This window comes from Coturnix japonica, chromosome 2 (assembly GCF_001577835.2).
Source record: "Coturnix japonica isolate 7356 chromosome 2, Coturnix japonica 2.1, whole genome shotgun sequence".
Classification (NCBI taxonomy): Eukaryota; Metazoa; Chordata; class Aves; order Galliformes; family Phasianidae; genus Coturnix; species Coturnix japonica.
This window is the reverse complement of record NC_029517.1, coordinates 17,907,666-17,935,030: the sequence shown is the minus strand read 5'-3', so window position 1 is coordinate 17,935,030 and position 27,365 is coordinate 17,907,666. Positions and strand designations below refer to the sequence as shown.

General features: G+C 40.5%; 2 protein-coding genes and 1 long non-coding RNA gene across 5 annotated transcripts in view; 1 reads left to right on the top strand and 2 right to left on the bottom strand.

The window, feature by feature from the left end:
* Positions 1 to 479: 479 nt before the first annotated feature.
* Positions 480 to 17,788, bottom strand: HACD1 (3-hydroxyacyl-CoA dehydratase 1). 2 transcript variants are annotated; one of them, XM_015853438.2, is made up of 7 exons: positions 17,482 to 17,788; positions 14,071 to 14,188; positions 12,975 to 12,993; positions 12,807 to 12,895; positions 10,144 to 10,265; positions 7,278 to 7,456; positions 480 to 5,815 (listed from the first exon to the last, which is right to left on the bottom strand). In XM_015853438.2, exons 1-7 carry the CDS (start codon positions 17,607 to 17,609, stop codon positions 5,733 to 5,735), a joined length of 738 nt encoding a protein of 245 aa, XP_015708924.1. In that variant the 5' UTR covers positions 17,610 to 17,788; the 3' UTR covers positions 480 to 5,732. The 2 variants fall into 2 exon arrangements, with proteins under 2 accessions (XP_015708924.1, XP_015708923.1); XM_015853437.2 differs by having other exon boundaries at positions 12,807 to 12,889; positions 17,482 to 17,742.
* Positions 17,789 to 18,564: 776 nt separating this feature from the next.
* Positions 18,565 to 24,527, bottom strand: LOC116653021. Of its 2 annotated transcripts, XR_004306385.1 has the most exons (4): positions 24,190 to 24,527; positions 23,284 to 23,371; positions 22,283 to 22,465; positions 18,565 to 21,132 (listed from the first exon to the last, which is right to left on the bottom strand). It is a non-coding gene; the product is annotated as an uncharacterized LOC116653021 (long non-coding RNA). The 2 variants fall into 2 exon arrangements; XR_004306386.1 differs by lacking the exon at positions 23,284 to 23,371.
* The window catches only part of STAM (signal transducing adaptor molecule), a 32,794-nt gene continuing 29,956 nt past the window's right edge, over positions 24,528 to 27,365 (top strand). The window contains exon 1 of the mRNA XM_015853436.2: positions 24,528 to 24,704. Coding sequence (XP_015708922.1) covers positions 24,665 to 24,704 — 40 coding nt within the window. The 5' untranslated portion in view covers positions 24,528 to 24,664. The remainder of the gene's footprint in view (positions 24,705 to 27,365) is intronic.

Below are 27,365 nucleotides of genomic sequence, written 5' to 3'. Positions count from 1 at the left end.
AGTACTGTCATGGCAACAAAATCTTCCTAGCTGCAATGTTGTTGTTATTCACGCAGCGAGGACAGACAGAAGATCTTCACTGCCTCCACCTTCAAAGGCTAATACCACAAAAAGCTCTGTTCCAATACATCACAATATCCATTATTGCAATACCTATTTCAGGACCATTGTAATGCAGTTGTCTTCATACATGCTGACAGATGCTATATGCCTTTTTTAATGCCCTACATCGTTCTGTCTTGTTAAAGAGAAGTGAAACCAATCTACCACCCATGTTTACCTATTTTAATGGAATTCATTTCAATATAAAAAGGAAGGTTTGAGATCTCAAGGTCTGTGAAATAATTCCAGATACAAAGGAAAAAAAGTATTTGCAAACAGATACCAGTTTGGCGTAATACTCCGCACCGCTGTGTGAACTGATTTGACACGCCATCACACCAAAAACAACCGCGACACAAAGTACCAAACAAACAGAACACAGTTTAAAACATCTTTTAATGGATGATAAATATCTACAGTGCTACAGTATGAACAATCTCTGAAACAAATATCTGAATCTCTAACTCAACAAATCTTCTAAACCTTGCAAATAAATAAGTTATTAAAAGTATGATATTGTGTGTTTTCCTGTCTGTGTAAACTGCTAACGATAACATAGTTCAGGAAAAATAACAGTAACGAGCAGCTGCAGTGCATTTACACTTTTAAGAATCTTTAAGTACAATTCTATACATGATACACTTAGATAAATATTTCTGTACTTACACTTTTACAAAGCCATCAACTGAAAGGACATAAAATACATTCAAGACCGAACAGAGCAGCAAGAGAACTGTGAACGAAAAGACAACATTTCAGCCGATACAACATGAGAAAGTAGCATGCATTTACATTTTAGAACTCTAAAACCATTAGCAGCTGCAGGCTGCAGACAGCAAGATCCTACAAGGCAGCTACAGTTATCCAACATTCAGGTTCTCTACAGTTTATCTTGATACAAACTTATGTTCACTTATCAGACTTATTCACTACCGCGACATAAGAATTCACTGGGTCAGTCTTCGGCATCTGGAAGTAAGGATGAACCAAAACTTTCTGTCCTACTGAAGGCATGCAGGCTACTTCAATATGGAAGTGGCTTACAATACCAGATACTGAACCAAAACTACCATACACTGTTAAGGTGTGCTACTGTGAAAGCAAGTTTAAGGAACCATTCTTGGCAGATGCTAAGCTGCCAGCTCAATGGCCCTGGCAAAGCTTAGTAGGCACAGACAGTAGTGACGTTAACTTGAGCAAGGGAACACAGGAGCTTTGCAGAAACATACGGTGTTTGTTTCTAAAATAGTCGTTACAATATAGATTAAAACACTGTAATGGGCTACAGACATCTATAAAAATCTATGTTCACTGTGAATTGTAAACTGATATCAGCAATACGTTATCTCCAAACCCATTTTAAAGCATGCACCTTGAAATAAAATTTAATTGTCAGAAAAGCTTTCCATCTTTTGATTCAAAAACACATTTAACCAATCATTTATAAGGAACTGCAGTTTCTCTGCATAGCAAGTTTGATTTACGAAGCCCCCTGTCTTGTGCAGAGTACTTATTTGTATACTTGAATTAATTTTCCTTCCTTTTTTCTCTAATACAGACTAAGTAAAGGCTTGATTCACATAAACTGCTAATACAGCATCTACTTTAAATCACAATTTATTGCAATGGCTCTGATTTGTTTTCATTCTAATTTATTTCATAATCAAAGAAAGATCCAAATACCTGCTAAGGTAAGCTGGTATAAAGAGTGCAAGTACCACAGTCAGATCAGTAGCTAGACCTAGATTTAAAATGCATATATTTATTTCTGGATAAGAAAAGGTAGGTTCCTTCTGCTCACAGAGAAGGACTCCATTCAGTTCCTTGTTAACCAGGCAATCTGTCTGTCATCATGGACCTGGCTGAGTGTTATGTTATAAGAAGCAGAACACTGCACAATTTCTCCAGGATCGTTAATTCTGAGCCATGTTACTGACAGCAGTGTGATACGGCTGTATGGGAAAAACAGCAATTCATAAAGTATGTGGGTATAGATGCAGATATAAACAGCTGAGTCAAGAACAAAACCTTTCTGTAGCACAACCTTTGTGCACAGAGATCCTCTCAGCTGATCCCATTAGTTCCTTATGTAGAAGGCATGAGAGCATGTCTAGCTGGCTCTCTTCTCAAATCCTGCATAGGCAGAAGTGAGAGAAATGACGCATATCAACCACCGTTCACAACAGCCTCACTGATCCTCTTGGCAGCTTATGTGCAGGATGCAATTTCCCAACATTATACCTCCCTGTACCAGTCATATCCTGATGTCAGGAGCTGTGAAATGAGGCGATTCACTCAGTCTGTCCTTTCCCAGTGAATATTGAGGGGAACCTCAAGAAATCCAAAAGTTTTCAGCTGGAATTTATCAAAAGGATCAGGTGTTTATAGTACCATCAGTAATAAGAAATGGCACTTGATAATTATGAATCTGCTTCCTAGGTATTGTCATGAAAAAGAACAAACAAAAAAATACCCTTAAGGACATACTTTATATTAATCCATTCCAGAAGGTGCATATAGCACAAGTAAGAAAATACCTTTACACAAACAATTTGTTAAAGAATACATGAAAACATTATAGACACCGATGCTTGAATACACACGAATCTTTCATAAACAGGAGGGTTTCAATGCTTTAGAAAACTAGGAATATTGCAGAGATGAATACAAAAAGGTATGTGGCAAAAATAAGCTGGAAAGAGAGCACCATATGAAAATCATACTTAAATTTTTATATCCATTGAACAAGCTAATTAAATGTTTGATGGTGTTATACTGAAGTTTAAATAGGCTACACAGGATAAAATCCTGGCCCCTGTAAGTCAATGGTAAGAAGACTGTACTCACTACGCTGGAGGACATACTAAGCAAAACGTATACACTGAGATTTCAATGCAGACTTCAATCAAAAGAGAAGAAGAGGAAAAGATGTTTTTTATTATTATTTTGAAGTCCATGACAAGTAAACCAATCTACATGACAATCTATCTGGTCTATGCAACACTGAATGCAATAAAAGTAACGTTTCGCTTTATTCAAGAATCATTTAGCGAGACTTGCTGGAGTTGTAAATTACTTTTTAAGTTCAATCATTACGCTGTTGCATGATGAGAAAGATTTTAGCAAACAGTGCTGTATTTTTTCATATACAAAAGGATATAAAAATAGATCCTAGATTGCCATATGATAAGAGCCTTAAACCACAATGAGAACAAATGTAATAGAGCTCAGGTATTCCTGTTATTACAGAAAAACTACCTCACCCAATAAAAGATTTCAAAATCACATACTGAAAGTATCCAATGCATTTCCACGAAATTGATAGCTATGGTCTTCAGTGAGCTGCCCTGACAGTTAAAGAGACATATAACTTCATCTAATTGCATTTACTTGTATTTCATCACACTCTTCTGCTTGCTAACTGAGAAATATTTCTATAAACTGCCACAGAGTTTGCTCCTCGTGGATCAAAACACAAGTCAAGTGTATAAAACTGTATTCTAAGAACTTGGGACAAATACAACTGCTAGTCTGAACGTGTAACACAAGCATTTTGCTAACCAGTATTGTAAATGTGGTTTATATTTTAAATTTAAATACTTAGTTACATACAAAAGTGAGAAGTAGTAAGTTAACTTATAGCACCTTGGTTCTAAATATATAAAGATTATGCCTTTTAAAATTCTAAGGAATACAATTACTGCATTTCAAGTCCACACTATCATTCAAAAAAAATCTAATTTCCATGTAAAGAAGACACCTAAGTGTGAAAAATTTAAGGCACAAAATGGAATTTGAGACTTTGGGATATCGTAAATCCTTCCTTTTTTCCATCAAATTACCTGATGCATTCAGAAAAAGACGTGTATCTCCAGTTCTCAAAACAAGTTGTACTACTGTAGAATCATTGAAGCTAAGAATGGAAACTGCCTATTCAAGTACGTAATACAAACACTGTCCAAAGAAACATTATTTTCCAGTACTGGATTACATCTAACTTAAAATCTTCCGAGAAACCATAAGCATGGCTAAGCTTTACTGCATCATTCTGTAACCAAACTGATTGCTCTGGTAGGATCTTCCTCCAACTATTCATTGTATACATAATCAGTTCTGGTTACACCTTCATCCTAACAAAGTCTCTTCCTTTTACTTGCATTTGTCACATGAAAAGAAGGTATACACACTAAATGACTCAACCTTTCTGACTTCCTTTATATTTCAACTAATTTTTTACTGTTCTCTGATCTTTTTTGTTTGAAGATTGGCTCTACTCCTCCCTCCCAAGCTACACAGACTATAAAACAGCGCTCTAGAAATGACCTCAGCAGTCACAGGAGTATTCTGATTTCCAGCTGCCTGATGCACCTCTTCTGCATGTAACACACTCTTCTTTTGACATCACTGAATCTGGTAGCAATACTGTTGCCTGTTCTATTAAGTCTTCTTATTACATTATTACTTTTCAATCTTCTCTCCCTGCCTCACTAAGTATCCAAGTTTCTCCAAATGCATAATGTTTGCTTTGGTTCTCCAATGTAGAGTCCAACTCCTGTCTATATTTAATCCACATGTTGGACTTCTCCCACTCAGGTATCATACAGCGTCATCGGTAACGTTGACACTGGTATTAATAAATACGCCATAGATCCCTCTTGCATATTACTGAGGATGTTAATTAGCATTACATAATACCATTATAAACAATTAATGGGGAGGGTGCAATTAAAATTGCACAGTGGGATGATTCAAAGCACAATTTATATTGTAAGGCACTATTTAAAATACATTTTATGCCTCTTAACTAATTATGGGAAGTAAAAATATCTCACTATAGCTACAGTTTCTAAATGCCATACCATCGTTTTTCTGCGTACATAGTTAAAAGTAGAATAGGAAGAATGCTGACAATCAGTCTTCGTCTGCATACGATTCCTGTTCCAGCCACTGACCATGGAAAGACTGGCCATGGCCACTCCTCAGCATAAACTTTCAACCAGATAATACTGTCTCTATTATTTGACATTTCAATTAGAAATGAAAATACAGAGAGATCCAAACATGTACCAACAGTCAAGGATTCAGCTCTTCTCAAAAATACTTCTGGAATTCTACAGTGTGATTCTGTAATTTAAAGAATGTTGAACAACACACTAACAGTACTTATAATTGCAAAGGTATCATTTAAAGTACAACTTAAATAACATTTAAGCCCCCTAGTCTATGAAACACATCATTACCTAATTTATGCTCTGTTTTCCAGACACACTTTCAATACAGCTCATCAACTCTCCTTCTGTTCTTGATGAGGACTACAGGTCATAACAAGCCTTTCACAATAGAAAGCACATTAGCCAACTATTCAATTTGTTAAAGCTATTTGTCAGCCTATTGAAAATAAGAAAACCATACGTTTGAAGAAATAAACAATTAAAAATCAAAGTGAAAGCAGAAATGAAAAGGTAACCTGATGATATATTAATGGTATAAATAATACAGTCCGTGGTATTTTATACATAGTTGTTTATTCTTGTTCCATGTTTCAAAACTTGGACTCAGAAAAATCACAGGAAGTTTTGTTTTTTTACCCTTGTTTCTCCATTAAAAGCACCATAATTACATGGCTCGATTCAATCGTCCTTTTCTACAATCACTTCTCCGTGAAGCACCTTTCTTCTCTGCCGCAGCATGTGTAAGTAGAGTTGTGGAAATACTTGATCAAAGCATAAAAGAAAGAAAATTAGATGAAAAAGAAATAAGTCAGCAGATCACATTATGGAAAAACACTTTCACAATGAAGAACCATGTAAATATTACGTCATGATCGGCTACAGCCGGTCAAGGCAAGTAACAAAGAGTCACGAATTTCTCAGTAAGTTTGAAATAGTAATTACTCAAAAGTCAGACAAAGCCCTCCAACCCTCCAAAGGAATAATGTTTTTAGGGATCTTCCCTTCAAAATTTGAACTATTTTTTAGCAGTGCCTGAAGTATTCAAACCTGTTCCAAGGAAATAACGTTTGAACATAAATTCGGAGGAGGATTCAAATTCACCCTACTTGTCCAAGCATGAAAAGCTCTGTCCTTCTCCTGGCCTTACTGTATTACCTTTCTTCCGATTCATTTGATCATTATTTTTAATGCATAGAAAACTGGCTTTGTTCCTGAAGCATGAAGTTATGCAGACAACTGTAAAACTGTTAGTAAGTTATCAGAACTTTTGCTTACTCATATAAGTCTCTCTTACTGGCCTCCATGATTTCTTGCAAAAAGAAAACCACCTCATACTGTGTGTCCATGCAGTCAAAGTCCAGAATTTTTAGTCAGTTTCTTGAAGGAGATTTTACATTTTATAGATGCACAACACAGCTCCTTTTAACTTCAGTTTTCCAGCTCCTCAGGGCCTCTCCCTTATCTCTTCCTTTATTCCTGGCCTCACTGTCCAGAATGACTAAAATATTCTACTTGCCCAGTTTGCTCTAGTCTCATTCTAGCAGTCTAGCTGTATCTAAATCAAGTTGCTTTCTCCTTGTCTGCACTGTTTGGCTGACAGAGAAAATAACAGCAGAAATTCAAAACTGATGGTCTCCCTAGGCCAGCTCTTGTCAGGCAACTGATCTGTGTTGGCTGCTGGTATCTGGGTATGAGGAAGATATGGTTAAACACAGGACTCAAGTACATTCAGGGAAGTTTTTGAGGCAAGGTCTCTGGGTCTCTGTGAAGGTGACATCTTGGAGAATTTTGTTTCATGGTTTTCCAAAGCACGTTCAAATGGTGATTTTCAAAGTTCACACATAAATGGATACTAACAGCAAGAAGAAGGTGGTGAATATCTGAATCTTGCAAGCAAATTTGTAAGCCATTGCTTCAAAGCAGCAGAGGCACTAGAAATTCCCAGATACAACTACAGACACTTCTGTATTTAAGAAAAGAGTATTTTAACTTATCCATGACCTTAGATATATATATATATTTCACTGAAACTTTTAAGATGCTCTGAAGTAGATAACAGAAAGTAAAATTTTGTTTAAACAAAGCACAGCAACATTTGGAACAACAGAAAGCAGGCTTTTACAGTAGAAAGCACCTAGGAAATTTAACTGCAGGCTGCGTTGTCTGCACTGCTGATAATTGATTACTACATTATTAGTGTTATTAAAGCTAATTAATACTTACATGGTATATAGGAGAACATGACAATAATAAGGAAGTAATAGTAGTCAAAGGAGACATTGTATTTGTTGGGAAGTCTCAATGAATACATCCCCGTTTTCTTGACGTAAGGTAAAGCAGCATATATAGTCAGCAGTTCACCTGCAACTCCAGCAGGATACAAAATGATAAAAAAGTTGTATCTGCATCAAAACAAAAAAGAAGAAAGAAAAACATCTCATAAATGAAAGAAATGCCTCATGAATTTAAAGATTGCAATAGGTCGGAGTATTGCTTCACTCACTAAAATCAAGGACCGTGTCCTGAGAAGGCACAGAATAACAGCTTCAGTTACTTTTGATAGTTATTTTTGTTTACAAAGAACTTATTCCCATGGCTTTTGACTTGAAAATAGAGAATATCAGAATTTGTACATCTATGCCACACTAAAAAAATAATTCCCCAAATTTTTACTCTCCAATACTGTAGTTTTTTTAATATTTATTTTTTTCATCTTCTGATCTTGCTCCCACTGTCAGAGACAGGACTAATAGCAGAACTGGATCCCAAATTCAGACAATGCTATGCATCTCTGCCACAGTGCACACACACCATGTCAATGCTATGTATCATAATCTATGTGAAGAAACTGGAAATAATGGCAAATAACAGAAGCCTGTTTTACCAATTGCCATGTGGGGAACTGAAGCAGTAGCAGTAGTAACACTAATAGTGGTAGTAGTAATATTAACCATTAATGGAAATTAAAAATGAAAGAAAATGAGGGTGCCAAAAAATTATCAGATCCATTTCAAAATAGGCAGAACACGTTCAAATAAAGGGCAAACACTCTGATTTTAAAGAAAATGTGGCTTGAATGCCATAAGTCACCTAAGTGCAGACATAATGAAAAATGAAAGAGACTTATTGCTCTCTTCCAGTATCTGAAAGGTGCTTACAGTGAGAGCGAGGCAAGTCTCTTCTTACTGGTGAGAAGAGACAGGACGAGGGGAAATGGCCTTAAGTTGTGCCAAGGTAAGATTAGGTTGGACGATAGGAAACACTTCTTTACAGAAAGGGTAGTTAAGCACTGGAATAGGCTCCCCAGGGAGGTGGTTGAGTCACCATCCCTTGATGTGTTTAGGAGCCATTTGGATGTGGTGCTCAGAGATATGATTTAGCAGAGGGTTGTTAGAGTTAGGGTACTATGGTTAGGCTGTGGTTGGATTTGATGATCTTCGAGGTCTTTTCCAACCTGGGTAATTCTATGATTCTATGATTCTGTGTAATCAACTGTGTTTCTGATGTCCTTATGCACAGCACATCATGCAGATTCTAAGCAACAGCTCTGAAGTCCACACAGGGGAACAGCAATAAGCCATCATATAGAGTGTGTGAGAAGTGTCCAGTGTGCATTACATGAACAAAAGAGAAGAGATCCAAAGTGATAGCAGCTGAACATGTAATCTTTTTAGAAACCAATGGGCTTTGAGGACTCACAGGTCAGAGAGCAGATACATGAGGTATAAGCAGGCACTATTGCCATGACTTACACACAGCTTGTCTCTGTGTAGTAAAATAACCAAAAACAACAAAGAAAATATCCTAAGCTAACATTTAGATCATACCTATACAATTGCCATTAACTGTGGATGGCTAAATGTTTTAAAATTATTAAATAAGTTAAAGATTAGAAGAGTTCAGCTCCTTGGGAGCACTGAATTTATGCTCCGTTGTGCAGTTTGATTCTCTGCAAATCTTTACAGGATATTTTAAATTCCAGGAAAAGAGGATATTTTCAAATATTTTGCTTCTCTACTTCGTGAAACATCTCTGCTGTGACAATGGCAGCTCCCACTATTGCATATTATAAGGAAACAAAAATTTGACCATTTGAGATCCAATGACTCGATGGCAAAAAGCCTAACTGTCAATGTAGTAATTTCTGAATGCATTCTCCTTCTGAAGCCTACAAAAAAAATCATTAATGAAACCAGATCTGATTCTTTGTAAGTTTGACGTTTGTTGCTTAGACATTACCAAACCTACCACCCTCAGTATTAGCAAAAACAATCATGTATTTTAAGAATGAGCATAACCATTGGACACATCAAAGAAAGTGCATTAGAAGCATCAGAACTGCGTGATCTACAAAACACAGGCAAGGAAGATATGCAAACAAACTCGTTAAATGAACATATCACCCATGCCAAATGTAGGTAACGTATTTTCTTTCTTACAGTGGAAGTCTTACTTGAACTCTGTCTACAAAGATTGTTACTCTTCCAATTAAATCTCTTGATAAGCACACAGTGTCTTTATCTGGTATAGTGACAGACCTGAATTGTGTTTCAAAATCAAAGCAGTTTTGATACAGAACACACATTTTATGTGGGCTAAACTATGTCAATATTTAGCTTCACTACATTAATACAGCTTTACAAAAGCTCTGATAGAGCACAACTTCTTATACAGCAATATGATTTCTTAAAAAAAAAGTGACAGCAGCTCCCATTATTTCAAAGATGTAAAGTCTACAAAGACTTATTTGTGCTTGATTTCAGGCATCACATTCAGAAGGTTCTCAAGGAGTCGTACTGTAAGTTAAAAGGTGACTCCAAAGATAAGGAAGAAATACGAAAGTAAATTAAAACAAAGTTTAGACCACAAGACACAGAAAGCAAGGAACAAATCACATCCAAAAATATCAACTAATTGTTTTTAACATTTTAAACTGATTAACAATAATCTCAAGTACAGAAAGCAACCAGCTTGCACTCCGCAGACACATAACCAAAGCTCAAACATCTGCTCTCCTGTGTGTTAGCTCAGCATGCGTGAAACTAACATGCACAGAACCATGACAAACTGAAGTGCAAGACATCTCCACCTGGCCCATTTAATGAAGTATGGCAAATGGTTGAGCAGGTTGAATGTGTAGAAGGAATATCGAGTAATCTCTGTCACAGTCCATACGACCAGAAAAAGAATAACGCTCTCCTCATTCTGGATCTGCAGAAGTATAAAGAACCAACACGTTCTTCATCCTTAAGCTTCTTTTCTGAGTAAATTGCAACAGACTTCTGTTTAAGATATATGGAACAGAACTAACATCTTGTAAAGAAAGACAATTTTGGCATAAAAGTGACATGCTGAAACAATTACTACAAGGTGTTCTTTAACATACGTATTTACTAACATACACTTTGCAAACTGAGCAGCCTTTATCCACTGTGCAAGTTTAGAAAAATGGAACCATATTTGAGCTTATTCCTTCTCCTTGCTGCTTCCTGCTTTATTACTCTTGACATGCTTGTTTATTGCTCCTCAAAATAGCAAACTGAAAATCCTACCTAATATATATTCTTTTCATGATCAGCTTTTACCCATTCAGTGTTTCCCTACTGTCTGTCTCCTAGACTTTCTCTTACTTTTCTGTAATCTAAATCTCCATGAAATTTTAGAGGAAAGGAATTCTTTAGTCTACTAACTGAACTTAGTAGCAGAAGATGAAATCAGGCTGCAAGATGGTCAAGGAGTAGAAAACCAGATATTTGCTCAAGGAAGAGTGGTTCGTATATTAGGAGTATGGGGTAAAATTGTTCAACTCTTCTGTTTAAGATTTACATTCTGAGTCATTAAACTGCCTCATCAGTAGGTAGCACATTTATCTGCTGCTTCAAAATATCAATTATTTTCCACTCTAAGTGAACAAATAAACAGAAGTCCTCAAATTCAATGAAGGCACATGGAGAACAAGCACTACATTCTGAGAAGAATTACATGCAAGTTACTGTGGTTTAAAAGTAATTTTCTGTAGGAGGGGGAATTCTGTAACATAATTCCATGCCTGAAGGCTGAAAAGCACCAGAGATGTCTTGAAATAAAGTAATAAAATCTTGTTAAAATGACAAAATAAATAAATAAATAATAAAAAAGAAAATTGCTTTTTTTTTTTTTAATAAAATACTGCATGGTGACAAAATTTAATACATCATAAAGATGTAAGTGATCATCATCTCATAAAACTGCACCCTCAATGTGTCAGTCAAAGAAGATGCACCTTCAGTAAAAGGATCTCACAGACATCCACAAAATGGAGATAGAAGAATATCTCCAAACTCACGAACAAACAGCAACCACAAGCAGATAAGCAAAGGAAAAGACAGAATTAGGTTGTTCTTAGCCTCATGTGATTACAGACAAACACTGATAACCCAAACTTGGATTCATGCCACAGTGCTGAATCCGAGCAGAAGTGCTTTAAATAAGTATGCAGAGAATTCCTATTTGTTGCCTTGCAAATCTCCAGTCGAGTAGAGAGATCTGGGTCTGGCTATTATCACTAACATGCCTCTCACCACAAAGCATGACCCTGAACATTCATGCCTGCTAAGCAGTAACAGCGTGAAATGCAATCAGACATACATTTAGATGTAGTTTGCTTGGACACAGCTTGACCTACTGTACTGAAGACTGAGGAGACAAGGGAAATGACAGCATATGCTAAAGATTCCTGCTGCACTGTAAATGATTAAAAAGTGGCAAAAAGCAGCACTATATTCCAGCATTTGTGAAATTAATATTAAAAAAAAATAGCTAATAAGTGATATGATTTTCATTAAGAAAAAAAAAAAAAGAAAGCACTGAAAATGCTTAACATAAAAAAAAAAAAAACCTCAGAAAGGTATATTTTATGTTTTAAAACAAACAAACAAACAAAAGCAATAATAAAGGAAAAGACGAAGTGTAGAGAACTGAAATTAAGGGATTTGACAACCGAGGCAGTAATAATGAGATCTCCATGGCAGACAGGCATGTGCCATCTGCTGGTGAGTCAGTTTAATGGCTCAGCTTTTTAAATTGAAAGAAATACAGGAGCGCTAACTCAAAATCTATCACTGAATTCTTACATGCCCTTCACAGAAAGCAGAATGCACGTCCTACTTCTAGTTGTAAGCGGTCTGCTTGTTTCATTCTGTTAACAAATCACTAGAATTACAATAACCACCTACAGCCAGACAAATAAATCACTGACATTCATCCCAGACCTTAAGTGTGCTTCTGGCACACTGAAAAACTTGATAGATTTTTAATGAAAACAACACAGCATGCAGGCTATCAAATACTGATGTTACATTACGCTACATTAAAGTCTTGGGAAGGTTCCTAAAATAAATTGCAAAATTATAGCCCTGTATATTCATGTGAATTCAATTTAAGACAAAATTTCATGTAGATTCATTCAGTCAGTGATAAATTATGCTCTTGAAAGACAACGTGTGACAGGATGGTATGTTTGCAGGTAAACAAAAGTCACTGATTGCACCTATGCAGACCACAGCCTGCATGATGCCACAGACAGGGCTGTTCAACAGCTAAAACCCACAGCCCCGCTCCTGAGGAGAAGCACATGAATTCAGTCCTGTAACTCCAACTTCTGAACTGTACTTAAATATTTAAGTATTGTCTGCAATTTGTCTCCCTGGTGAAAAGAGAACTGTATCAATAACTCCTTAGTAAAAACTAAGAACAATTTGCTCATGCACATACCTGTTTTATACTATGCGCAATGAACCACACCATGAAGATTCTTGAACTCACTTGGACCCCAGTCACAAGCACAGATGTGTGAACTATTCCTTGAAAAGAGAAACATGTTATCTCTGCTCCACAACTGATGTTTGGATTGGTTCAGGAGAAACTAAAGGAAGAACTCACCAACTGCACAGTGGACTACCTGTAAACAGAAATAAGTTAAAGGTTACTGATTTACAGTGTGTTACTATCTGCACTACAAACACAGGCTTTTATTCTTTATAGAAACTCAAGCCTAATTCTTACGTTGTTTTTTCCCCAACTAAAATTTCAGTCTTTAAAAGAAATACACACAAAAGCACCAGTAACCAGTGCTGTGATGAGTTCAGTGTAAACACCATGAATTTCCCTAATTCTGTTTGTTGAATATTTAGGTACTTACAAAGTGTTTATTTTTTCAACTGGTAAACTCCCATTATCTTACCCAAATAAGAATTATACAGAACAGTGCGTGAGGGGTCATACAAAGCATGCAAAATGCAGAGCAATTTTACAAACTTCTGTATTTTTTATGGATTAATTAATTACTATTATTTTGCTAATTATAGCTACGAATCTTCAGAATATTTTCTGGTCAGTGATGTTTAGCAAAGAGTGCTTTTCATTACTGACATAGATTCAAGTGCAATTATTATTGTGGAAGTTTAATAGCATAAAAGCCTATGACAGCTGGTCATTTGATTTTAAATAGCTGTTTGAACAGCAGATGTTATGGGCAGACTGAGAAAAAGAGCCAAAATGTAGATAAGAGCTCTTTGCTGTGCTTGGAAAAGAATCATAAAGGCTCAATATACCCCATAGAGATATTGATGTAGTTTGTTTATGGTAGTTTATGGTAGAGGTACCATAAACTGAGACCACAAGTGCATGATTGGCCCAAGTCACACTGATTCAAAAATGCACTGAACTACTTGTACAGACCCTGCTGTAAGGAGTTACACAGGACGTGCCAATCCAGTCTGGGAATAAGCAGAAGCAAAGCAGTTCCCAGAGAATATCTGATTTAAAACCAATATTAGAGTTAAGTTTCAAAAAAAGCACTCATTTATTTTAACAAATCTCCTCGCTCTCACAAAATAAATAAATAAATACAACAAACTAAATCATCAAATAATAGATAAAACAACTCTTAGTACTCATATAGTATTTTGAGATTAAATTCAGGTTAATAATATATTTGCCCATGATATGCAGAATCGAGTAAAACAAACAAATTTACCTCAAGCAAAGCAAACGTCTGGAAAAATTTAAGTATCTTTTGCACGCTTCTGAATAAGCCTCTGTGTGTTCCTCTCTGGATATAAAACCGTGCCATGGCAATACCCAGCACCAACCACCTGCGAAAGAAAGAGAACGGATGCCTTTCAAATCAAAATTCTACAACTTTCCATCTAATATAAATAATTTGGTACAACATGTTCTTACTGAATACCTTTGCGTCTCTGCTTGTTGGTGTTCTTAGAAGATTATTAAAAATATCCTTAGACCTAAATATTATGAAATGTTATATCAACATTAAACTTCTTAATCTCTTTACCCGGAAAAGGATAGAGAAGGATTTGTTTACCCTCAGAGGATTAACTTGAATTACTTAACCCAGGGACCCAGCAGACTTTTCACTAGCAGTGACTATGTATTTTTTACTACTAAATCCTCACACAACTGTGGATTACTGTTATTTGAACTCAGATTTTGGGTCTGAGGTTTGCACACGGAAAAGGCACATCTTCTTCATTATTCTTCATTCATTTCACATTCTTCGTTACCCCCTAACACTTCAGTTTAGGAACTGACAAGCGACCAGAACGCTTCTGTTCTACAGCTCAGAGGTGCTGGGAAGTCACCTCAGAAAAGCAGATCCACGCTCTGTGCTCCTGGTTTTCAGAGGAGAAAATATTAAACTAATACATTTGAAGGTGTTGGCTAATTTTTCCATGCAGCTGATGGATCGATTGATCTTCCTTTCAATGTAAATGCAGCAAAATATGTTTTAATTAAAGTGAAATGAGATACAAAATTCAAACTGACATCTCAAACAAAAATGGATTAAAAAACCCCATTTCACAACGACAGTGGTTATAACTCCCACCTCTCACCCCAGATCTATATAATAACCCAAGGTATGTGCAGTTGCTTCCACATAATTAATCCATGTTTATAGAATTGATTTTTTCCAAAGAACGCACCATATGTTCTGTTGCTAATCCAGAGCTACACAAACATTCTTACAAACATCACCCTAGTGATCCTTGAAACTTCAGGTTTAAATCCACAAAGGCTAAGGATAAAAAGTCTTTAATTGACTTAAAGGCATAGATAGAGCTACAAGTGATATTTTCAGGGTTAAAAAATGAAAATACATAAGTTGAAGCAATGTCAGTTTAGCTTCTTGTCTGAGGATAGTTGGGATCATTCAGTTCTCTTATCCTCCTATCTTTATCTCCTATCTTTATACCTTATATCCTACCTTTTATCTCCTATATTTATCTTAGATAAGAGAAAATTTGCACAGAGCCACTGCAAGCAAAGCTGTACAGCAGCATGAGCATGAGCTGTGGCTAAGAAAGGCCCAAGAGAAACAACAGTGGAGTCTGAGAAACATTCTGAGGTGGATTTTGTGAATATATGAATATTCAGAGAAATATTTACATAAACATTTGGATAAAATTTTAACTCTTTCCCTGTTCTTATACTCTTCCCTACAGATAAGACACGGGCTAAACTTGATAAGCAGATAGCAGGAAAGATGGATATCTGATCAGACACACTATGCTGTAACAGTGTGAGTCCTGCATGGATCCTAACAGCTCTGATGTCCCCTCGGATAGTGCACACTTCAGCCCCATGACAACTCGCACACACGGTGCCTGCTACTACACTGCCCTTCGCTTTGTCCAGCCCGACAGTCCATGATAGCATGCCAAACTCTACATACAGCCAGCCTTTCCTATGCTGCAGGAATGATTCCTTCACCCCTTCTGTTTTAATCTCATGAATGTGGTCTGCCAGAGCTACAACATTTATGACCTAAAATATTACTCAGATTTTATAGCAGATTTTAAATCTGAATGTACTAATTTCAGGTTGTCTCCCACCATGGCCAGATGAGGAATTACTGGAATCTCACTGCCAGTCCCTCATAGCCGAGCTGCCATTTTACAATGAAGTGTGTGACAAAGGGAAGGTGACAGCATTTATATCCAGCTGGCAGGATGGATGGTGATAGCAGCAGCTTGAGAAGTCACATTACATCTCATCTAAGCAGCCACTTTCCACACTTTCTTCTGTCACAAAAGGTCTGCAGAGTGCAGTCTTGGGCTGCACTCAGAAGCAAAGACTGCAAATATCTTTGTCTTAATTAATGGGAGATCTGGAATCTCTGACAATTATTTCATTTAGTTTTCAGTGGCTTTGATTTTGGATTTCAGGAAAGCCTTGGTAGTGAATACTGTAAACCAGCAGGAGGTGTAAAAGAACAGGTGGAGCAAAGGTAACATTTTCAGTTGGGACTTTCAGTAGAATCAGGTAGCGACGTATCATTCTTTATCTCTGAATGCGTCCCTCTAACCTTTATTAGAAAGAGAGATAAAATGCAGTTCTGCATTAGGTTGGTTGTTAACACGTGCTTCTGTATCAGGCAGGCGGTTACAATTCTAGAAATACTTTTGTATACTGAACTCTTTAAAGAACTGCACTGTTCTTGTTTACCAATGGTGCCCCAGTGGAATGTTTCTCTCCTTCAGAGTTTTATTTTTCACTTCAATTGTAACCTGTTTGAAAAAGGTTAAAGGAACGCGTCCCTCTCTCTTAATATTCTGCTTTCACACAAACTGTGCAGGTGAGTAAACCTAAATCCCTGGATGACAGCAGAGGAGAGGGGAGGAGGAAGGAGAGATGGAATCAGCACCTCACCCCAAGACTGTGTTCAGTGATCTTCTATAAAAACATAAAAGCCCATGACAACAGTCAGTGCTCATACAAGTGGAAATGAACAGAGGGCATTTTGGCATATACATGACATGCATTACTCAATGGAACAAGGTTTCATAAGTGGAAATACCTGCTCACATCATCCTTCACCCAAAACAGACACCCATTAAACAGCGCAGTGCAGTACCAAGCACAGCTTCACACTTCCATGGGCGCCTGCAGCCCAGCCCTGCTCACCCCACAGCGCCGCAATGACAGCAGGAGCTCAGTGCCGGAGGAGCTCACCGCGAACCCGGCCGAGGCCCCGGGACCCTTCAGGCACCGAGACCCCCACTGCAGCAGCGCCGGGAGCTCAGAACCCTCCGGAGGGCGCGGGGCGGCCCGGGGGCGGTGGAAGGAGCAGGCGGTGGAAGGAGCAGGCTGTGTGGGCGCAGCCCGCGCGGCACCCCCGCCGGCATTCCTGGCCCGGCTATACTTAACCTCCGCCACGGGCTCGGGGATGACGCGCTCGCTGCTGGTAACGCTGCACCGTATTAGGCAATGCCGGGCAGGCGAGGGCTCGCCCCGCTCACCGCGGCTGCCCGGCGCCCCGCGGCCGCGTCCCCGCTGCCCTGCGGCCGCCGCCGCACCGTCCCCGTTCCGCCTGACCCGGCCCCGCCGCTCCGCGCCCGTCCGAGGCGCCGCGCTGCCGCCCGCTCACCCCGCGGTCATGGCGATGTTGTAGAAGATGAGCCAGGCCGTGGCCAGGGCGCCCAGGCTCCTCTTCTTGCCGTTCTCCTTCTCCTCCACAGAGCCGTTGCCGTTTCCGTCCTCCTCGCTGGACGCCATGGTTCCCCGCGGGCAAGGAGCGCACAGCCGCGGGGAGGAGGGGCTCCCTCCGCGGCGGAGCTGAGGCCGCGCTGACAGCTGGACCTCGCGCTGTCTCTCACCCCATCCGTCTTCCTCGAGGGCCGCTGCCCGCCGCCCGCCGCTCACTCGGCGCCCAGCGCTCCTCCCTCCGCCCCCGTGGGGCTCCCGGGGCACGCCCGCGGACGGGAGGGAGGAACGGCCTCACAGGGACCGGGTGACCGCCGCTGCCCTTCGCCGAGCGCCGGTGGGCAGCTCCCTGCGGGCACCCAGAACCATCTGTAAGGCTGGGAAAGAGCTCTAAGATCGTGTAGGCCAACTGTCAACCCATGACCGCCACACCTACAAGTTCTTCGCTATGAGGGATGGTGAGTCCAGCTCTTCCCTGAGCATCTGGTTCCAATACCTCAACAGCCCCAGTTCCTACAGCCATTCCTCATAAGATTTATGCCCCAGTCTCCACACCAGCTTTGCTGCCCCTCTCTGTACACACTCCAGGGTTTGATGTCTACCTTGAATCACTTCAAGGGTCCCAAACTGAGCACAGTACTCGAGGTGCAGCTTCATCAGCGCTAAGCAATTACCCACACAAATGGCAGCAACAGAAAATACCAGGGGTCTTAAGAAACATGCTGAGCTATGAGATTATTTGGTGAGAGGCTGAGTGGATGGGTCGTGCCCTGAGGGATTCAGCCCAGAGGTCAGCTGCCTGTGAGCACAACTGGGGGAAAAGGAGCTCTGCTGCCTGGCATGTTCCAGGATCAACCTGTGGGTAGGCAAGAGGCTGAGGCAGGCACCCGACGAGGGCACAAAGTCCTTTGTAGGACCTGAAGTGAACCCAGCTGATGGACAGAAGGATAAGGTTTGTATATGTGTGCTGTGAATCCACAAGCTTATGTGTGGAAGCCTGGGGCTCCTTATCTCCACAGCACAGCGCTACAACCACTGCCATATGGATCAGGTCTCGCATTGTTTGAACACTCAGGTCTCAGTCTGTAGATAAGGTTAGCAGATGTGCCATACAGAATCTCAGACTCTCCCCATCCTCACTAAAACATACAAGCGTATGTTCAGCTTTCAGCTTCATACTGTGCAGCCAAAAAGTAGTGCAGCAAATGGCACCATATATGTGCAGCTAAGACCACAGCAAGTACCAGAGTCATGTGTACACACAGGCACTTTTCACATTCAATTAGTTACCAGTTGGGAATCTTGTAGTTAAAAAACCTCAACAGAGGTGACCTAATACAAAACCTTCTGCCAACTTTGTGCTTGAGGTGAAAGTGAAGAAACAACATAGGAGGCAAAAAATTGTGGTTAATATGAACCTAGCTCATATTACAGCATTTATGCACTTTTTGTTCGTGTCATCCAGGCACATCTATCTGTGATATCCATCACTGCTGTTGGAATAGGATAGGAGATGCTTTCAAAAGATGTGGTGCAGAATGGATTGCATGTCTTGTGGAAAGTACAAGATGTCTTTCTGTTTGGTACATCTGAAGCAGTTAGAGTTTCGTACTGTTATAGCAAGATAAATGATTCTTATTAAGCCACTGACTATATAGTTTATCAGCAGGTAAAGGAAAACAAGCATCACAAACACAGGCTGAAGTACAAGTTTATATTCCTGATATGAAAACATAAAAATGTAAAAGTTCTGGTGTGAACATTTAGAACTCATATGAAAACTGTTGATTCCATGTATTCAAAACACACCGGTTTGAGCTGCCATTGTGTATTGTCCTATTTCATCCTCTTCAGAAACAAAAGTATAATTCAAACTGCGCTGTTGAAGGATGCACACGTGTGAAAGAGAGATAAATACCCCCTTTATGAGATCGCTCTATCCAAACTCAGTGTGCTTTTTGCTATAGTAGACAAACCGGATCCCGTACAATAAATATTGTCTTTATGGGATATTTTGGACTCTACTACAGTTTAACAATCCCGACACTTTGTTGCACTGTTAGGCTTGGGTGGATTGATATATAGACAGTCACATAACCTGTATAATCGGCTTTTCTGCACGCCATGCTGGCAGGCTCTATCACAAAACTAACTCTGCTAATGTTCTAATTATATGGAGGGCCATACAAAATGCTTACATCTCAAAATGAGTACCATTAAGTTCAACAATACTATTCATGTGGGTAGGCAGAGTATATGTTTAAAGTGAACTGTTAGTACAAGTAAATTCCCTTCCAACAGTATGCAATATTCCTCTTAAACAAAGAAGCTTTGATATGTGGTCAGCACGTATTGTGCAGCTTTGTCACAGGACACACAATTCAGTAATATTAAAAACACCATTTTGATTTCCAGTGTGTTTCTACAGTAACTTGCTTGCATGGCAATCTCTGCAGAGAACATTGCGTCCATTGCTACTTTCAGAGCACACGCAATGTTTGCTTGGCATTTAGCTTTGTTTCAAGCACTTGAGTTCATAAGGACTCCTTATCAAGGGCATGGAGTTCCAGTGTAACGTTCATTATGGTCAGTGGAAGTATTTCTATTTTCTTTGTTAGTAGAGTGGTAGAGATTAATCTTAACCTTGCCATTGGTTGAAATCTGGCCCAAGTGGTCAGCAAAGAAGAGCGACCATATAGGGTGTAGTTGGTTTGGCCACATTAAGAACAGCTGTTTGTGCCAAAAAAAGCATTAGGACAAGTGGTTCCCTGTGGCAGCATCAGGAAACTGGCACACAGTGATGCTGCTTCCAGCATCCCAGGGAAGCTCAGGCACCCAGCAGCTCACACATTATCTGCTTCATACAGGAACACCACAAAGCATCATCGTAAGATTGCTAAAGCAAATAGTGTAACAACTACTTTGTGTTTACCTTTGGTGAACTTGTTATCATTTAAGAAAACTGCAAAGTAAACATATCAAATGCTATGTAACATGAGCTGCAGGTAGTACTTGGAATATGGAAAAAAAGTAGGAAGGCATAAACTCTATTTTCTGGCATCAACATGTACAAGTATTAAGTACAAATTTACACATCACCATTTTAATGGTCAGGACAAATAATAATATAAAGTTTATTATTTTATTACTTGCCTAGTTCTAAAGTTATATGTAATTGAGGGAACTCCAGCTCCATGCTTCATGTAATTCTATTTGCATACTTCATGTATATTGAGGCCAAAAAGGACAATTGAATAATATTATCCTGACTTCTCGTATGACACAAGACACTAGACTAACTGTCTTGGTATGTTTCATATATTCTCTTTATTTAAAGGAATATTCAAGAGTGCCATAAGTAAGCCATGCAACTTGGGCACTAACAAAATACTAAGACAAAATACACTTATAGATGGAAAGTAAATCACTGTAGCCTTGAATATCGACATGTGGCCTGTGACGGATACATTTTGTCTTAGTAATATCATCGTATTCTTGATCTTGGAGATCTTTTCCGACCTTGATGATTCTATGATTCAACAATTCTTGTGCACTGCAGCATCTTTTACGCCATCCAAAACATCTTGTACTTGTCCTGTCAAAGACAAAACCTGTGATTAAATGGTCTGCTGGCACCTTCTCCATTCGGAACCTCCCTCCTTTCAGCTCAGCTTTCAGTTCTGAAAGCGATACACGCAATACACTGCAGTGAAAATCTTGTTAAAATCAAGGTCAGCAAGGCTGATCCCAGACACTACCTCAGGTCTTCATATCAATCTCCTTGTTAACAATACACTGAACTGACATTTTCCTGGATTTATACACCTTATCTTCACAGTGCAGCAGCTAGCAAACAAATACATGCTAAAATAAATGGGGATGCCAAGTATAATACTTCTCCAGGGAACGGGAACTGCAGTGAACCTTCTCTCCAATGGACACAATGGTTTTGTTTCCCTCTAAAAATTATGCTTGTCTAATGTAGATGTATATCGTATTAGAACTTCCCTAGCAGACTCATTTACAAGCCGCTGTTTTACGTATCTCTTCCTAACAAAAGACTACAGGGAAATGTTTCACAGTGAACCCTCAGAATGTGCTTCAAAAGGATAAACTTGTGTCAAAAATGTAATAACAACTAACAGTGTTTAGAAAACACTGGGGTGGCAATGCTTTGCATTTTCTTTTTGTATTTTAATGTAATCTTTGTGACTGTCCTACACATTGTATCATTTTTTCCCTATAAAATATACTTGCATACATCTATAAGTTCTTAAGCGGTTGTTTCTAATATTGTTAGTACGGTCAAAACATCACATATATATATAATGACATGACTTGAATACGCATCAAGGGCAAATTATTTGATAGTGACTCATGGCAAAATTAATTTTAGAAGTATTTTATGTCTTTAGAACTCAGAAAGTGAGTTGCATTGTCATTTAACTGAATGTACCCCTTCTCACATAGCAGCATCTGAACAGTAGTGTGACATATAAAAGGGTAAGGCTGCCAAAACAGAAGATGCCTGCACCAATGTTTGGACATGCTCGATTTGAACAAGAGTAGCACATATTTAGAAAGAAAAGAAATAATACACTTCCGTAAGGCTACCTAAAGGCAAGTACTACATCAGAGAACTGTTGGGTAGAGATGTTCCTCTATGAAATTAAATAACCCTTCGCAGAGGACACCTTCAGAAGGAGGTCTGAAATAGAAATGGATGAATAATCCCCTCAACATACCTGTTTTTCTTGATCCAGTTTGGTGAAGTTGGTATAGAGTCTTCAGTAATTCCTTCCCAGCTCTTCTTTTACATGAGATCCAATTGAGGAAGATGATCCAACAGGGAACTCTTGTGTGGTGAGGTATTTTTCAGTTGGATCAGCTGATTGTGCAGCCACAAATGAATGGATCAAATTCTAAATCTGATATGAGAAACATGGTGGTAGAACATAGTTGTGGGCAGTGTGGGCACAGAGAGTGCAGTACTGCTACAGTTTGTATCAGCTGCAGTTACCCTGAAATTAGATGTGGTTTGAAACTGCACCCTTGGACTAGACTCCGTACTTTCAGATAGTTGACTCAGGCAGTAAGAGTCCCATTTCAAATACAGTAGAAATGAATAGAAACATTTTGAACTGCATTAAATAAAGGAAGCTTAACACACCCTTCTTAATAGCGTGCTCTTTATACTACTCATGCATTAAGTGGAAGATCTGGTTTCCATGGCCATCTCTGTCTGAGAAGGTAAAGCCCATACTCCATGGAAGAGTGCTCTAACCATTGTCTATTACTGTGCAAGGAATAATGTTAGAGCCATGGGACAGAAGAAAGAGGAAGATGCAGTATAATATCAAGTATTTGAAAGAGTTGTGCTTTAGACTGTGTTCAACATTAAAAAGAACAACAACCAAAGCAATTATAGTAACAAAACAGCCATGACTATAAAGCTTTGAAATGCTCCCTCAAAATGTTGAATGGTGGAAATCAAGATGGGTCGGAATTCTTTCAGTCTGAAGAGAGTCTAAAGCTCAAGCTCTCCACATCTCTCATGCTTGTTCTTACTATGGGACTACAGTGCCTGTTTTAAAAGGAAACTTACAATTCATTTTGAAACCAGTGAGGGGAAGAGACAAAAAAAAAGGAAGGGATAAGTCTCTGAAACATCTACTGTATGTCTCCCGTGCTCATAATAGGGAATGATGAACAGTGAGGAGGTAAAGCCTCCTCTGAGAATACCTACCATGTATCATTAAACTGAGGCAGGATCTAAAAAGACAATACTGAATTCCTTAGGAGGAGTCTGTCCTAAGCAGCACATCAGTGCTGACCTGTAGCACAGGGAAAGAAACAGAGCTTAAGATCCTGGGAAAAAAATTAAGGAAAACAAGAAGTGCAATGAAAGCAAACCCCTACGGGAAGAGGCTTGCTGTGTATTTTAATTGTCAAAAGTCTGCCTGATGTACAATTACATTCGATATTGAACATGGTCAGGGCTATTGATTTCACTGAATATTTCTGCACTGCAAATACGAGCAGCACCTTTTTTAGCTTTCATTTGCAGACTTGTGGTGTGCCAGCATTACTTTCTGATGTCTATGACTCTTCCCTCTTCGCACACAAATATTTGCCCAGTGTTTGGCTTCATTTGCTACCCAACTAGCTTACAGTAATTAAACAAGTCCGTCAGGATAATGAGTTTCATGTGACAGCAGGAATAGGCACAATGTGTCACATCCTATGAGTCAAATTCTTACCACGGGATGGATTTTATTGATGTCAGTGAGGACATGAAGTGAAGAAGCAGGACATGGCTGGGGAACAGAGAAGTGCCGCTCTGCTACACAGGAGGCTCGAATCCCGGGGGGTTGGACTCGATGATCTCTAAGGTCCCTTCCAGCCCTCACGAGACTATGATACTATGATACTATGATACTATGATACTATGATACTATGATACTATGATGATAAGAAGTGCTGGACTTTTTGTCCGACTCGGGACATCCCACTGTTCTGTGATTCTGTAGCTGTGGAGCACTGACACTGCACACAAACACGTGCCATGCTGTGAAATACCGTCACAATCGCCCCACATCTGGGCAACAGTGCCACTCATTTCAAAAGCACGATGGCGTTAGCAATGAATTACCAATTCAGCCCGACGAAGATCGGAACATTTCCCACGGGGAGCAGGTGTTGTCAGGGCACGAACCCGACTTATGAAAAAATAAAACCAAATAAAACTGCCCTGAGTCCGCTTTTCCACCGAGCCGGACGCGTGTGGGGGTGAAGGTGGCGGCGCCCCCGGGTGTCAGTAGCAGACAGACCCCGTGTCCAGTCGCAGCCCGGTCCGCAGACACAGGGCCGCCCCCGCGGGGCTCCGCTGCCCCGTAGCCGCGTCGTTTCCCGGCGGGGCGGGACGCGTCGCTCCCGGGGGCGGCAGGGCCGGCCCCGGCTTCCCGGCATGCTGCGCGCGGCGGGCTGGCTCCGGAGCCCTGGGAGGCGGCGGCGGCGGCGGAGGCGACCCCGGCGGGAGGAGCAGCGGGATCCGCCGCGGGCCTGTCGATCGGTCGCCGCGCTGCCGGGAGCGGAGGGGTGGCCGCGCCGCGCCCCCGCGCCCCGCCATGCCGCTCTTCGCCACCAACCCCTTCGACCAGGATGTGGGTGAGTGGCTCCGCCGCGCCCCGGCCTCCCCGCGGTAACCCCGGGCCCCGGCGGCCGCTCCGCCCGGCCCTCCCTCTGCCGCACGGCCTCGCCTCCGCTGCGGACGGCTGGCGGCGGGCGGCGGCGCGGCGGGCGGCTCCTGGCGGCGGGGCTCCGGCCTGGCCGCTCCGCTGCGGGCACGGCCTGGCGGCGGGGATGCTCCGTACGGGGCCGTGCTGCTCTATGGCCGGAGTCCTGGCAAAGGGATGAGTAAAAGGCCCATCCGCTGCTTCGTTGTTAGGGCTTTGAGATCCATTTTTGTAGCAGGTTTGTTTTTTTCCCCTTCATGTGCAACTTGAAGTCCTATGATCAGGTTTCATCCCCACATTGCTCGTTCCGAGGCCAGACTATTTGGAGAGGGCATATCAGTACTGAGAAGAATTGTGCTTAGTGCTCATGAGGCCAAAACAGAGGTAAAATAACACGTAGGCAGGCAAAAAATCGTTTTGCATATCTGATTTCTGGTTGTGTAACAGAGCTTGTTGCCTACCTGCTGCTGACATCTGCCTTACACTGAGACAGGGATCCTTTGGCTGGGAAACAGCATCTCATAAAGTGACTTCTCATCTTCGGTTGAGTACCCCCAGTATTTTCTTACTGTGTAACTGCAGCATGATGCTGTTTGTGTTTCTTGGAACAAGTTTCTCTGTTGGCTTTGTATTTACTGCGCCTTTCAACAGCAAATATACCGTTTGTTTCTTGATGTTTACCCAACTTTAGAAGTCAGGGCTCCAATTCAGTGATTCCAGTTCTTTCAAAGGCAACTCAGAGCCATTTGGGAAGTAGGGATCTTTACTGGGGGAAGGATTAGTGCATAAAAGAGGGAGTGTGACACAAGTTCTTCACGTATGTTATCAACAGCTCTGAGTGTGTCTTGTCACATAGCTCACATTCCTTACCATTTGGAATAATGAAGTGTGCCACAACCTTTTCTGGTGAAGGCTTCCCTTTAATTTGTAATTTTCTTGCTGGCAAAATCAACAATTATTTATTTCAAGAAGTTGTAAGTGTCTTTTGCTCATAATTTCACTGTCTCCTAATGTAACTTGGCTTCTGAACACATGGAAGAGTTTGCACTGCTGGACCATTAGGGGACTGAAACATCAGTAATATCTGTGAGAATGACTGGAACTAATAAGATTAAAAGGTGATAGCTGGGGTTGGGCAAAGTGCCCATTTTCTTATCTCTTAGGGCTGCTGCCTTGCAGTGGTGAAGATCAAGCTGCCTGAGTGGGCTTATGGTGAGCTGAGCCTGACAGCTGTGTGTGTCAGCACTGTGCGTCCCGTGGCATGGAGCGGCAGCACCCAGATGTTGGGTCAGTGGGTTATTTGCTCTTTTCTGGGGGTGGAGAATGCCAGCGCCTTGCCTACTGTGTTTGACTTGCATATTCTCTAGTAGATAGTTTTCAGCAGCTGTGCTCTGTGTATGGTGTGAACACAAATAATCACTTCCAGACTGTTGTTGGAAGAACAGGCAGTGGGCAACAGGCTGATTTGCCCGCAGGCAGTGAGCGCAGCCTCTTTCTTACAGCCCCCTTTCTCAAGGAGCAGCAGGCTGTGGGGTGGGTGGCAGCACGCTTTGAGAGGCCTGCTGCCTTGATCCATCACGTAGCTGGGTTTGTGCCAGGAGCACAGGAACACTGAAGTCTCCAGGAAAGCGTCCCCAGGGCCTTCTTCCCCAAAGCCTCTCGGGAATGCGTTATTATCTGGATGAACTTCTTGGCAGGCTTCATCAGATACGTCAGCTGTAGAGCGAGCTCTCATGTTCTCGGGAAACTTCCAAAAGTTGTCAAGCAGTAGTGTTACTTTTCATTTCTTTTCTCAGAGGGAAAGTTGAGAGCTCCGCTTTTTCTCTTTCTCAGCAAGAAAGTTTTCTTTTGAAAATCAGATTCCTGAAGCAGGAAGGTAGTCTGAAGCTATTTTTAGTTTCATATGAAGTTGGACATTGGTCTGGAGTAACTGTGAATTCTTGTCTACTGTTCAGTACTGTGCAATAGTTGGAAATGATTTTGGAAATACTTTGGATGATGAATTGTAGTGAACACATCTGGGACAAAATTGTCTTCTGTTATTTTGAGGAGCGTGTCTCTAAGCTCAGAAGGAGAGATTTCTCTGTTTTTCTCTCCAGCCATCAGTATTTGTCTAATCCTGTTAGCACCCTGGTCACCCAGGATAACATGCCACTTGGAGTCAGCTTAGTGCTGAGATTTTGAGGGGTGCATCTCATCTTTAAACGTGATCAGCAGAAGAATGTTAAGACTGTAGTTAAAACATTCTGTTAATCTGCCCATAGATTTGGGGAGGTAAGCCATTATCGTTCTCAAGGTATCCTAATTTCCACACAAAATCCAAGTAATTTCTCTTTTGTCATGTTAACCATATTTAGGATTTTTTCTACACAAGGGGGTGCTAATGAATGTTGGTGGAAATTGGTGTGGGTTTTTACAGTCAGCTGTTGGAACATTTGACAGTGCACCCATGTAAGGAGTATAACACTGGAATATGAACAAAACAAAACAAACCCTTCAAGATACTGAACTGCTGAGGATATAGTTTAGAGACTCTAATCCTTTGTGTAGGGGTTTAGAATTAATGATGTTATTAGTTAGATGGGAAGTCATA

What these genes read in the sequence shown, in the direction of transcription:
- HACD1 (XM_015853438.2), bottom strand. Translation starts at nt 17,609, where the DNA reads ATGGCGTCCAGCGAGGAGGACGGAAACGGCAACGGCTCTGTGGAGGAG. An exon ending in TACTTCATTAAATGGGCCAG is followed by an intron (nt 7,457 to 10,143) that starts GTGGAGATGTCT and finishes GTTTTGATGCAG; the next exon opens with ATACAACTTTTTTATCATTT. An exon ending in CATGTTCTCCTATATACCAT is followed by an intron (nt 5,816 to 7,277) that starts GTAAGTATTAAT and finishes GCTTTGATCAAG; the next exon opens with TATTTCCACAACTCTACTTA.